Source organism: Chiloscyllium plagiosum, chromosome 44 (genome assembly GCF_004010195.1).
Source record: "Chiloscyllium plagiosum isolate BGI_BamShark_2017 chromosome 44, ASM401019v2, whole genome shotgun sequence".
NCBI classification, from domain to species: domain Eukaryota; kingdom Metazoa; phylum Chordata; class Chondrichthyes; order Orectolobiformes; family Hemiscylliidae; genus Chiloscyllium; species Chiloscyllium plagiosum.
In genome coordinates this window covers 5,189,121-5,203,062 of record NC_057753.1, presented here as the reverse complement: position 1 = coordinate 5,203,062, position 13,942 = coordinate 5,189,121, and the positions used below count along the sequence as shown (strand labels likewise).

Sequence of the window (13,942 nt, the reverse complement as noted above, 5' to 3'; positions counted from 1 at the left end):
CCTATAACTAGCGGTCTCCTCCTCTCCCCCTTTCCCTTCTGAGTCTCAGGGCCAGACCTCACGCCACAGACCCGGCCACTGCAGCTTACCCCTGCTGGCTGTCCCCCCCACCAGTATCCAAAGCGGTATACCTATTGTTTAGGGGAATGACTACAGGGGAATCCCTGCACTGCCTGCTTCCTCCCCTTCCCACCTCTAACTGTTACCCAGCTACCTCTGTTCTCTGGCGTAACTATGTCCCTGTAGCTTCTATCTATCACCTTCTCAGCCTCTCGAATAATCCTCAGTTCATCCAACTCCAGTTCCAGTTCCCTAACTCGTTCTGTGAGGAGCAGAATCTGACTGCATTTCCTGCAGATGAAGTCGGCAGGAGTATTGGTGGTCACCCCTACCTCAAACATCCGGCAGGAGGAACATTCCACTGCCTGCGCTGCCATTACTCTACACTTCGTCTCCAAAGCAAGAACAGAGTAGCTTACCTGTGAACTTTAAAGTTAGGTTAGAGGAGGAGGATGGGAGAGAGGCCCTACTATGTAGGGCCTGGGGTACAGAACACACCCACTCAAATATCAATCACTTACCTTCAGGGGCAAATATAGGGTAGGGGTATATGTCTGAGTGGGTTACTTTTCGGAGGGTCGGTGTGGACTTGTTGGGCCAAAGGGTCGGTTTCCAGGCTGTAGGGATTCTTAAAAAAAAAATCTGGGAGCTTCAATCAAGATATCCATAAAGATATTGATGTTTTTATTTGGAAGGGTTCAGCATGAAGAGTTACAGGCAGCAGGCAAGAAAGTGTCCCTCAGTGAGAAACCCCTCAGAGCTCGCACAGACACGTGGGCCAAACTGCCTCGTTCTGCACCGTAACTATTCCGCAAACCTGATTCCAATCACCTTTAACACTCACTCCATCACTGACACACACACACAGGCCGCACTGTGCACTATCTACAAGAAGGACTGCTATAATTCATGAAAAATCCTTCGCCATTGATATGCAAACTTGTGACCCCTGTCATCCAGAAGAACAAGGGTGGCATTTTTAATTTTCAGCACCATCTACAGTTTCCCCTCCAAGACACACATCACCCTGACTTGGAACTGTATCAACCATTCTTTCACTGTCACTGGCTGAAATCCTGGAACTTTCTCCCTGATTATATTATGGGTGTCCCTCGACTGCTGTGGTTAAAGAAGCCATGAGGTGGAGTTGCCAGTGTTGGACTGGGGTGGACAAAGTTAAAAAAACGCACAAGTCTAACAGATTTATTTGGAAGCACTAGCTTTCAGAGGATAAAAGCAAATTACTGCGGATGCTGGAATCTGAAACCAAAAGAGAAAATGCTGGAAAATCCCAGCAGGTCTGGCAGCATCTGTAAGGACAGCAATGAGCTGATGTTTCGAGTCTAACTGACCCTTTGACAAAGGGTCAGTTAGACTCGAAATGACAGCTCTTTACTCTCCTTACAGATGCTGCCAAACTTTTCTCTTTTGGTTCTAGCTTTCAGAGCGCTGCTCCTTCATCAGGTGGTTGTGGAGTGTAAGAATCAGAGGACACAGAATTTATAGCAAAAGTTTAGAATGTGATGTAACTGAACTTCTATATTGAAAAAACCTGGATTGTTTGTTAAGTCTCTCATCTTTTAGAATGACCATGTTGGTTTCAGTTCTTTCATATGTCAATCCCAGAACTTTCTTAAAGTTACATTCTCAAGTGAACTTTAACAATAGATGCCACGCCGGCCCAGATAATGCATTGAAGGTGGGAGGTACCCTGTGCGAGGCTGTCTGTGCCCCATTGGTCATACTGATTCGTTGTCCAGTACTTTCCAGGAGCTGAAAAACTACACCATGTTCTTCACAGTCTGCAACACATTAACAATGAGGATGAGCACCTCGCCAAGACCTTCCCCACGCCCCCACTGCTCGCCTTTAAACAACCACCAAATCTCAAACAGATCATTGTTCATAGCAAACTGCCCAGCTTTCACGCCAATACCATACAACCCTGTCACGGTAGGCGCTGCAAGATGTATCAGAGTGTGGGCACGGATACCACCATTATACATGGGGACACCACCCACCATGGTAGGTATTTGTAACTCGGCCAACGTTGTCTATCTCATACGCTGCAGGCAAGGATACTCTGAGGCATGGTACGTTGGCGAGTCCGAGCAGAGGCTATGGCAACGGATGAATGGGCACCACACAACAACCACCAGCCAGGAGTGTTCCCTCCCAGTCGGAGAACACCTCAGCGATCTTGGACATTCGACCTCAGACCGTCGGGTGACCACCCTCCAAGGCGGACTGTGGGTCAGGCAACAACACAAAGTGGCTGAGCAGAGGCTGATAGTCAAGTTCGGTATCCACGGAGATGACCTCAACCGGGACCTTGGGTTAATGTCACACTACAGGTGACCCCACTGCACTACACACACATACAGACCCTCTCTCATACATAAGCTCTCTCATACGCTCACACACTCCCACACGCGCACTCTCACAGACTTATACCTCTTTACACTCACACACATACACGCGCTCTCACAGACACTCATACCTCCTCCACCCCATGCGCGCACACATAAAAGTCGGTGGGGTGCATTTGTACTTGTAGAAATACACTTTATTTTGCTCAAAAACTATATGAATCCATGTAAGATTCTGTAAATCCCTTTTTTAGATGAGAATCAGTCTGAACATTGGGGCACTGACAGCCTCACCCGGGGCACCTCACATCTTCAGTGCATTATCTGGGCCAACGTGGAACCTATTGTTAAAGTTCACTTGAGAATGTAACTTTAAAAAAAAAAGTTCTGGGATTTACGTACTGAGACCAACATGCCCATTCTGAAAGGTGAACAGACTTAACAAACAATTCAGGTCTTTTTCAATCTGTAATTTCAGCTACACCACACTGTAAACTTTTGCTATAAATTCTGTGTCATAAAATCTCTACAGTGTGGAAACAGGCCCTTCGGCCCAACAAGTCCACACCAACCCTCCAAAGAGTATGCCACCCAGACCCATTCTCCTATGACTCTACATTAACAACTGACTAATGCAGTCCTACAATCTTATACTCCACAACCACCTGATGAAGGAGCACTGCTCCGAAAGCTAGTGCTTCCAAACAAACCTGTTGAGATTATAACCTGGTGTTGTGTGATTTTTAACTTGGGACTATAACCTGGTGTTGTGTGATTTTTAACTTGGGACTAGAACCTGGCGTTGTGTGATTTTTAACGTGGTTAAAGAAGGCAGCTCACCACCACCTTCTGCAGAGCATTTAGAGATGGTCACTAAATGTCAGCCTCACCAGTGACACCCACATCCTCTGTGAAAGCTTAAAGGAAAACAAATCTGCACTCGGCATATCGGATACTTGCCTCTAATCACTGAGGCACTGAACACAAAAGCAGGGAGGTTAAGATGGGACTGGATATGACATTACTCAGGCCACAGCTGGAGTACCGTGCACAGCTCTGGTCACTCTCCTGTAGGAAGGTTGTGGAGATTTCCCAGGACATTTCTGATATGGATCAGTTTAACTATAGAGAGAGGCCAGATAAGCTGTGTCTTTTGATATGAAGCAGAGAAGGTTGAGGGGTGACCTGACTGAGGTCTACAAAATTATTATACACAGGGATGTTAGGAAAAAAGTCTTCCCCTTTAGCCACAGGATCAATGACACGGGGATGCGTGGATTTAAAGTAAAAGGCAGGAAGTTTAGAGGGGATGCAAAATCATTCCTGCCAGAGGCTGGTAGGTACCTGGAACTCTCTGCGTCCAGGCAGAAACTACATTTAAGAAGGATTTAGTTGAATGCTTGAGCTGCCATTGCACACAAGTGCTGGGAAATGGGATTAAAGTACAACGTTAAAAATCACACAACACCAGGTTATAGTCCAACAGGTTGAATTGGAAGCATTGGTTTCAGAGCACTGCTCCCTCATCAGGTGCTTGTGAAGGAGCGTCGCTCCGAAAGCTAGTGTACTTCCAATTCAACCTGTTGGACTATAACCTGGTGTTGTGTGATTTTTAACTTTGTACACCCCAGTCCAACACCGGCATCTCCAAATCGGGATTAAAGTAGATAGGGACTTGACAACTGATTTGGGCACGATGAGCCACAGGGTCTCTGTGTGTGCTGTAATACTCGATGAAATCTCTGTAATGCTTGCAAAATGCGGCCCACAGAACTGGATATGGCATTTCAGCTGAGACCAAACTAGTGTGCCACACAAATTTATTAGCTTAGATCACTGAATAATATATATATAGTAATCTAATAATTATTAGCTTACACTACTTTAGACAGAGTTCAACAAAATTAATAACTTAAACTACTTTAGATATATTAAAACACATAAACCTCACATCCTTTCACTCGTCAGGAAACCCGGTGATGGCTGGCACTTGGAGCTCAATCTCAACTCCCACGGCACCACGTGTGAACCCAATCCGCAGAAGTCCAACGAACTGTGAAAAGTCCCATACAATAATAAGATACTGGATCTTATGTCACGTGCTACACTGCCTCCTCTGAGTAGATTTCCTAAGCATTCCTCTGTGCTTGGTGGTCAAAAACTAGTCCCGGCGTTGCTGCAAATCAAGCTGTTCTTACGCCAAAAGGCCATCTTCTTGCGAAACTGCCGGTTCTCACTTGCTTTTCCGCTCTCCATCAGTGGCTTATTGCCATGTCCAATGAACCCTTAGCGATCTGGATTGGAGACATCATTTCGTGATCGACACACGACATCTGAAATCCTCAAACCAGATGATCCGACCCTCACACAAACACGGATGAATTGTTCAAAAATGGCAAGCTGATTATACACGTGATAAAGTTTGCAAGCCATTACACAAGTACATTATAGAAGCTGTTAGACCCACCCCCCCCACAGTCACTCATGACCTTGCTGATCCCTCAGCAGATCGGATGAGTGAGTGTATCATTTCGCACACTGTTGTTTTAAGTTGGAAACCTGAGTGAATCTCTTCCCGCACTCAGGTCAGGCGAACGTTTTTTCTTTCCAGTGTGACCTCTCTGACGTACATGCGACCTGCGAGTCTGAGCTAATCCCTTCCCACAGTCACAGCAGATGAATGGCTTCTCCCCGGTGCGAATTCTCCAGTGTTCACAGAACTTGGGTGACTCAGTAAATCCCTTCCAACACCCAGGGCAGGTGAAGAGTTTTTCTCCACTGTGAGTTCCGTGCTATGAATGTATGTCGGATAACCAAGTGAATCTCTTCCAGTGGTCAGAGCAGGTGGATGGTTTTTCTCCAGTGTGAGTTCTCCGGTGGTTTCACGTGAGCTCACATAACTTGGAAGACTGAGCAAATCCCCTCCCACACTCAGGGCAGGTGAACAGTTTTTCTCCAGTGTGAGTTCTCTGGTGGTTATGCAAGGTGGATGGCTGAGGGAATCCCTGCCCATCATCAGAGCAGTTGAATGGTTTCTCCCAGATACGAATTCTCCAGTGTTCATGTAACTTGGAAGACTGAGCAAATCTCCTCCCACACTCAGGGCAGATGAATGGCTTCTCCCCAGTGCGAGGTCTCCAGTGTTCATGTAAGCTAGATGCCTGAGCAAATCCCTTCCCACGTTTGGAGCAGGTGAGTCATTTCTCTCCAGTGTGAATTCGCTGCTGTACATGTAAGGTGGATGACTGAGTGAATCCCAGCCCACAGTCATAGCAGATGAACGTTTCGTCCCAGTGTGAGTTCTCTGGTGTTGGTGCAGCTTGAATGACTGAGCAAATCCCTTCCCACACTCAGAACAGATGAATGGCTTCTCTCTGGTGTGAATTCTCCGATGTGCACGCAAGGTGGACGTCTGAGCGAATCCCCTCCCGCAGTCAGAGCAGATGAATGGTTTCTCCCCGGTGTGAGTTCTCCAGTGTTCACGTAACTTGGAAGACTGAGCAAATCCCTTCCCACACTCAGGGCAGGTGAACGGTTTTTCTTCAGTGTGCGTTCTCTGGTGTTGATGCAAGTTGGACAACTGAGTGAATCGCTTCCCGCACTCAGAGCAAGCGAATGGTTTTTCTCCAGTGTGAAGTCTCTGGTGGTTAAGTAAGGTGGATGACTCAGCGAATCCCTGCCCACAGTAAGAGCAGATGAATGGTCTCTCACCGGTGTGGGTTCTCCAGTGTTCATGTAAGCTGGATGACTGAGCGAATCCCTTCCCACACTTGGAGCAGGTGAACGGTCTCTCTCCAGTGTGAATTCTCTGGTGGACATTTAAAGTGGATGACTGAGCAAATGCCTTCCCACATTCAGAGCAGACGAACGGTTTCTCCCCAGTGTGAATTCTTTGGTGTTGATGTAACTTGGATGACTGAAGAAATCCCTTCCCACAGTCAGAGCAGGTGAATGGTCTTTCTCCTGTGTGAGCTTTCTGGTGTACATGTAAACTGGTTGAATGAGTGAACCCCTTACCACAGTCAGAGCAGATGAATGATTTCTCCCCAGTGTGAGTTCTCTGGTGCATTTGTAAGCTGGATAAATGAGCAAACCCCTTTTCACACTCTGAGCATTTGAATGGCTTCTCCCCAGTGTGAATTCGCTGGTGTACACGTAAACTGGATGAATGAGCAAATCCCATACCACACTTGATGCAGATGAATGGTTTCTCTCCAGTGTGAGTTCTCTGGTGTATCTGTAAGCTGCACAAACGAGCAAATCCCTTCTCACATTTTGAGCAGGTGAATGGTTTCTCCCCAGTGTGCGTGCGTCGATGCACGTCCAGCCTGGATGGAAATCTGAATCCCTTCCCACACTCCACACATTTACATGGTTTCTCCATGGTGACAGGGTCTTTGTGCCCCTCCATATTGAAGGATCAGTTCAAATCTTATCCAGTCAGAGAACACCTAACCCTATTGCAGGTGCGCAGTTTCTCCTCTAAATAGTTTCTTAAAGTCTGTGTGTCTGGTGAAAGCGCTGTACACAGTCAGCTCACTGGAACACTCTCACTCAGGTGCGGCTCGGTGCTCTTCCAGTCGTATTGATGTTAGAAATCCTTCCCCTCAGACAAAGCAAACACGTCTCCTTCCACAATCAAGACAGCAGTGATGTTCAACTCCTGATGTTGGTGTCACTGTCAGACCTTGCCCTGATGCTTTGTTTTGGGTTTCCTTGATGTGACCCTCCTCTTCTAGTCCCTGTGACCAAACAGTTCACTGTCAGTGAGGCAGAGAAATCATTAAACAGACAATTCCAGTTTCTGTGGTGTATTTTCCTCTCTTGTTCCCTCCAAATAATAATTCCCCGTCCCCCACACTTTCTCTTTTTCTCTCCCACCCTCATTCCTGGGTGAAATCCCAATAAAATATTGGATAATTATCTCCAACCCATTCTGACTAATGGTTACAGCTGGAGACAAGACCCTGACCCCACTTTGAAGAAAGCTGCTAAAATGGCGGCCGCGCATGTGCACAGCCGTTCGGGGAGCAAAACCATGCTGCGCAGGTCTGCTCCCGCACCAAAGGGCTGGATGATTGACGGATAGTCAAGTCCAATAGCGAGGGAGGAGGCGGGCCTGGAGGACCGGAGGACAGCGCTGGTCCTCCAACCAATCGGAGTCAATGAAGGGGCGGGACTGGACAGCGGTGCGAAGCATGCGCTTCGCCGGCGCTGGAGCTGGAAGGACCGAGGGTGGGATTTAAAGGGACAAAGGGCGGAACCTTGAGACAGGAACATGCCCCCCATCCCCAAGACCCCAGTTAGAAACTGCAGCTGGGAACTGCTTTGACAGCGGGTTAGAAGGGGAGGATTTGTGCACAGCAACTTCCACCCATGAAAAAAATATTGGGTCTTTCGAATTTCTATCCTGGACTAAAAGTGAGGGAGTTTGCAAATTCCTTTCACAGGGAGTTGGAATGAACAGGGAAATAGGAGCAGGCTTGGGTCATTCATCCTCTCAAGCTATTTTAAAAGATCAAGGCCTACTTACCCCAAGCTTCAACTTCACTTTTTTGCCAGTTCCTCATATCCCTCAACACCCTGACATTCAATAATCTATCTAAATCCTCTTTAATTTCTGCCAGTGATCTACCTTCCACAATTCTCTGGGTAGGGAATTCCAGACCTTCCCTTTCCTCGGATAAGCAAATGTCCTTCCCTCTATTCTGTAAATAGATTAGATTAGATTACATTACATTACAGTGTGGAAACAGGCCCTTCGGCCCAACAAGTCCACACCGACCCGCCGAAGCGCAACCCACCCATACCCCAACCCCTACATTTACATTTACCCCTTCCCTAACACTGCAGGCAATTTAGCATGGCCAATTCACCTGACCTGCACATCTTTGGACTGTGGGAGGAAACCGGAACACCCGGACGAAACCCACACAGACACAGGGACAACATGCAAACTCCCCACAGTCAGTCACCTGAGGCGGGAATTGAACCTGGGTCTCTGGCACTGTGTGGCAGCAGTGCTAACCACTGTACCACCGTGCCGCCCACAATAGTGTATCCTATTTCGAGATGTCCCCACTAGTGGCAATTAAAGCAATAACTGCTTCTTTGGTCTAATTCCGGTCATCAGCAAACTGATGGAAAATGGAATTCATTGAATTATAGATTTCTGACAGTGTGCAAGTAGACCATTCAGAGCCTCGAGTCCACACCAACCCTCTGAAGAGCATCCCAGCCAAACCAAACCCCCTTATCTCCCCCTATAATCCCACATTTCCCATGGCTAATCCACCTGGCCTGCACATCCCTGGACCTCCTGGTCAATTTAGCATGGCCAATCCACCTAATCAGCTCAGCTTTGGACTGTGGGAGGAAACCGGAGAACCCGGAGGAAACCCATGAAGATACGGAGAGAATTTGCAAACTCCAACACAGACAGTCCCCTGAGGCTGGAATCCAATCTGCACCTCCGTTGCGGTGAGGCAGCACTGTCACCCGACTTTTGGCAGTTCTGTGAAGCATTTTTTAGCAATAACCTGCTTACTGGGCTTTCTGTTCAGATTCCACCAAGGCCACTCAGCTGCTGACCTCGTGATAGACCTGGTCCAAAACTGGTCGAGGAGTGTTGCTGGAAAAGCACAGCCGGTCAGGCAGCATCTGAAGAGCAGGAGAATCGACGTTTCAAGCATAAGCTCTTAATCAGGAATGAGGAGGTGGCACAAGGGAGTGGGGAGTTAAATGGGAGGCAGTCTTCCTCCAGGAGTCAGGTGGTATTGGTTTGGCGGTGGAGCAGGCCCAGGACCTGCATATCCTGGGAGCTGAATTTGCCCGAAACGTCGATTCTCCTGTTCCTTGGATGCTGCCTGACCTGCTGCGCTTTTCCAGCAACACATTTTCAGCTGAATTCTTGAAGTGAGGTGAGAGTGACTCCCCTTAACAACAAGGCTACATGTAACCGTGAAGTCAATGGGAATCAGGGTGAAAACAGTCCACTTGTTCGAGCAATCCCGAACACAAAGGAAGATTGTTGTGGATGCCAGAACTTCCTCACGCTTGTGTCCTCCATCCAACCAACTACAGCTGATACAGCAATGACTTTCTTTCTCAGAGATGGGAATTCTGTGGTAATTCGCTTCCCTCCCTTCTCCCCAAAGTCTGTCCACTGTCTAAAATTGGGAGTACAGTAGAATACTCCCTGATCGCACAGATAACAGCTGCACCAACCGCATTCCCGAAACTCAACCCCATACAGAAGAAAGGAGCCCAGTTAATTGATACTTCAATTTGGAAGCTTCAATCAAGGTATTCATAAAGAGAATGAGACAGTTATTTGAAAAGCATCAAAGTGCAAAGTTACGGGTAGTGGGCAGGAAAATAGCACTCAGTGAGACTCTCAGAGCTCACACAGGCACGTTGCCTCCTTCTGCACTGTAACAATTCTGTAAATCTGATTCTAACCACCACCTTTGATATTCACTCTAACACTGACACACACAGGCCGCACTGTGGACTGTCTAGAAGAAGGACTGCCAAAATTGACCAACAATCCTTCTCCTGCATCTTATAAAACTGTGACCTCTGCCATCTAGAAGGACAAGCTGGCATTTTCATTGGAATACCACCATCTAGAGGTTCCCCTTCAAGCCACACGCCATCCTGACTAAGAGCTGTGTGGACTGTTACTTCGCTGTCATAGACTCAACGAGGTCTACATCATGCAAGCAGGCCCTTCGGCCCAACTTATGCATGTCACCCAGTTTTCACAATTAAACTAATCCCATTTGCCTGCATTTGATCCGTATCCCTCCATTCCTATCCCGTCCATATACCCACCTAAATGTTTCTTGAATGACAAAATCGTACTCGCTTCCACCATGACCTCTGGCAGTCCATTCCAACACTCACCACTCTCTGTGTGGAAAAAAAAAATCCCCCTTTCGTGTCTCTCCCCTCTCACCTTAAACTTATGCCCTCTAGTTTTAAACTCCATTACCATGGGGAAAAGCGATGGAGAGCAAAGAAGAATACAGCACAGAAACAAACCCTCGAAGCCTGCTCTGTCGCATTTTGCCCTTCCATACTAAAGCTGTCTTCACTTCCAGGATCTGTTTCCCTCTATTCCCTTCCTATTCGTGTTTTCATCCAGGTGTTTCATGAATGCTACAATTGTGTCCACCACCTCCTCTGGTAGTGCATTCCAGACACACACCTTTCTGTAAAAAAAAAGTGCCTCGCACATCTCTTTTAAGCTTCCTACCTCTCTTTTTTAAAGTTTCCACCCCGCACCATGAGCCTGAGTCCCCTAGTAATTAACCCCTCCACCCTGGGAACAAAAAGCCTCATAATTTCCAGTCTGAAGCATAGTGTGGTGACCAGAACTGTACGCAATATTCCAAGTGTGGCCGAACTAAAGTTCTAGAAAGCTGCAGCATAACCTGTCCGCCTTTATACTCAATGCCCCTTCCAATGAAGGCACACATGCCATGGGCCTTTCCTGCACTACCACCTTCAGTGATCTGTGGGTCTGCACACCCAGATCCCTCTGCATGTCAATACGCCTAAGGGTTCTGCCATTCACTGTATAATTTCCACCTGTATTTGACCATCCAAAATGTATCGCTTCACATTTGTCCGGATTAAACTCCAGCTGCCATTTTTCTGCCCATGCCTCTAACTGATCTATAACCTGCTGCATCCTCTGACAATCCTCCTCACTACCCGTAACTCCAACGATCTTTGTGTCATCCGCAAACTTGCTAATTAGACCAGTTAGGAGTTGGGGTGTCTTATTGCAGCTGTACAAAATGTTGGTGAAGCCACATTTGGAGTACTGCGGCAATTGTGGTCACCCTACTATAGAAAGGACCTTCTTAAACAAGAAAGAGTGCAGAGAAGATTTACTAGGATGCTACCGAGACTGGAAGGTTTGAGTTATAAGGAGAGTTTGGATTTTCTTCCCTGGTGTGTCGGAAACTTTGTTGAGATCTTTAAAATCATGAGAGGCAGAGATAATGTCGCTCACTAAGGTAGATAGCCAAGAGAAAGTGAGGACTGCAGATGCTGGAGATCAGAGTCCCCTTTTGGCCCTCCTGATGTCTCTCTCAAGTCTACTCCGACACCTTCTGTACTCCTCAAGGAATTCACTTGATCCCAAATGCCTTTCTCTTGACCAGGGCTTCAGTAACTTCCAGGAATCAAGGTTCCCTCCTGATGCCAGCCTTACATTTCACTCTAACAGGAACATTGCTAGCCCTAAACACTCATTAACTCACTTCTGAAAGCCTCCCACCTCCCAGACATCCTTTTGGCTGCAAATAGCTTCTCCCAATCAAAATCAGAGTCATAGAGTCCGACAGCACGGAGACAGGCCCTTTGTCCCAAACTGGTCCATGCAGACCATAATGTCCATTAACACTAACCTAAATTCCCTGCACTTGGTCCATATCCTTCTAAACCTTTCCTATCTATGTATTTGTCCAAATGCCTTTTAAATGTTGGTAATGTACCTACCTCAACCACTCCTGCTGGCAGCTCATTCCATATGTGTACTACCCTCAGTGTAAAAATGTTGCCCCTCAGGTTCCCTTTAATTCTTTCCACTCTCTAACCTTAAACTGACGCCCACTAGTCCCCAATTCCCCAACCCTGGGAAAAAGATTGAGTGCATTCACCCTTTCCATGCCTCTCGTGATCTTATACACCTCTATAGCATCCCCCCCTCAGTCTCCTACGATCCAAAGAATAAAATCCGAACTTGTCCAACCTTTCCCTATTACTCAGACCATTGAGTCCTGGCAACATGCTTGTAAATTTCTTCTGCACTCTTTCCAGTTTAATAACATCCTTCCTATAGCAAGGTGATCAAAACTGAACACAATACACACCAACATCCTGTATAACTGCAACATAACTTCCCAACTTCTATACTCAATGCCCTGACTGATGAAAGCCAGTGTACCAAAAGCCTTCTTCACTGCCCTGTCTACCTGTGACTCCACTTTCAGAGAACTGTCCACCTGAACTCCAAGATCCTTCTGTTCCACTACACTCCTTAAGACCCGACCATTCACCATGAAACTCCTACCTTGACATAACTTTTCAAAACACAAGACCTCACACTAATCTATATTAAACTCCATTTGCCAGGTTTTGGCTCACTTACCCGGCTGATCAAGGTCCAGCTGCAATTTCTCACAACCTTCCTCACTGCCCACATTACCATGTATTTTAGTGTCATCGATAAACTTACTAATCATGCCTCGTACATTCTCATCTATATCATTGATATAGATGACAAACAGTAATGGACTCAGCACTGACCCCTGAGGCACTCCACTAGTCACAGGCCTCTAGTCCAATAAGCATCCTTTCACTATTACCATCTGCTTCCTACTGTCAAGCCAACTGAGTATCCAATTCACCAGCTCGCCTTGGATTACATGTGATATAACCTTCCAGAGCAGCCTACCATGTGGAACCTTCTCAAAGGCCTTACTGAAAGCCATATTGACTACATCTACCACCCTGCCTTCGTCAAACTTCCTGGTCACTTCATCAAACAACTCGAACAAATTTGTGAGGCATGATCATCCGCACACAAAGCCATGCTGACTACTCCTAATCAAACCCAGTCTTTCCAAATGCATGTACATCTTATCTCTCAGAATCTTCTCAAGTAATTTACCACCACAGACATTAAGTTTACTGGTCTATAGTTCCCAGAATTTTCTTTGCAGTCCTCCTTGAACAATGGCACAACATTCATAGAGATGTACAGCACGGAAACAGACCCTTCGGTCCAACCCGTCCATGTCGACCAGATATCCCAACCCAATCTAGTCCCACCTGCCAGCACCCGGCCCATATCCCTCCAAACCCTTCCTATTCATATACCCATCCAAATACCTTTTAAGTGTTGCAATTGGACCAGCCTCCACCACTTCCTCTGGCAGCTCATTCCATGCACGTGCCGCCCTCTGTGTGAAAAAGCTGCCTCTTAGGTCTCTTTTATATCTTTCCCCTCTCACCCTAACCCTATGCCCTCTAGTTCTGGACTCCCCCACCCCAGAGAAAATACTTTATCTATTTATCCTTTCCATGCCCCTCATGATCTTATAAGCCTCTATAAGGTCACCCCTCAGCCTCTGACGCTCCAGGGAAAACAGCCCCAGCCTGTTCAGCCTCTCCCTATAGCTCAAATCTACCCTGCAGTCTTCCGGGACCTCACCCAGCCAGGGCCCCTGCAATTTCTTCTCTTGCCACTTGCAGTGTTCTTGGCTAGATCTGGTCAGGACCAGGAGATTTATCCACCTTAATACATCCACACCTCCTTGACTGCAATATGGACTGTCCTCAAGATATCACCACTAACTTCCCCAAGTCCCCAGGTCACACTCCCCCACCATCACGCTCACTCCCCCTGCACACACCCCCACTGTCAGACTCACCGCCCGCACACACCCCCACTGTCAGACTCACCGCCCGCACACAACCCCACTGTCAGACTCACC

At 47.2% G+C, this 13,942-nt stretch overlaps 1 protein-coding gene and 1 pseudogene across 1 annotated transcript in view; both read right to left on the bottom strand.

Moving 5' to 3' along the window:
• The window catches only part of LOC122543487, a 54,754-nt pseudogene that overhangs the window by 30,295 nt on the left and 10,517 nt on the right, over positions 1-13,942 (bottom strand).
• The window catches only part of LOC122543639 (zinc finger protein 709-like), a 26,556-nt gene continuing 16,676 nt past the window's right edge, over positions 4,063-13,942 (bottom strand). Inside the window, exon 4 of the mRNA XM_043682461.1 lies at positions 4,063-6,847. Coding sequence (XP_043538396.1) covers positions 5,080-6,847 — 1,768 coding nt within the window. The 3' untranslated portion in view covers positions 4,063-5,079. The remainder of the gene's footprint in view (positions 6,848-13,942) is intronic.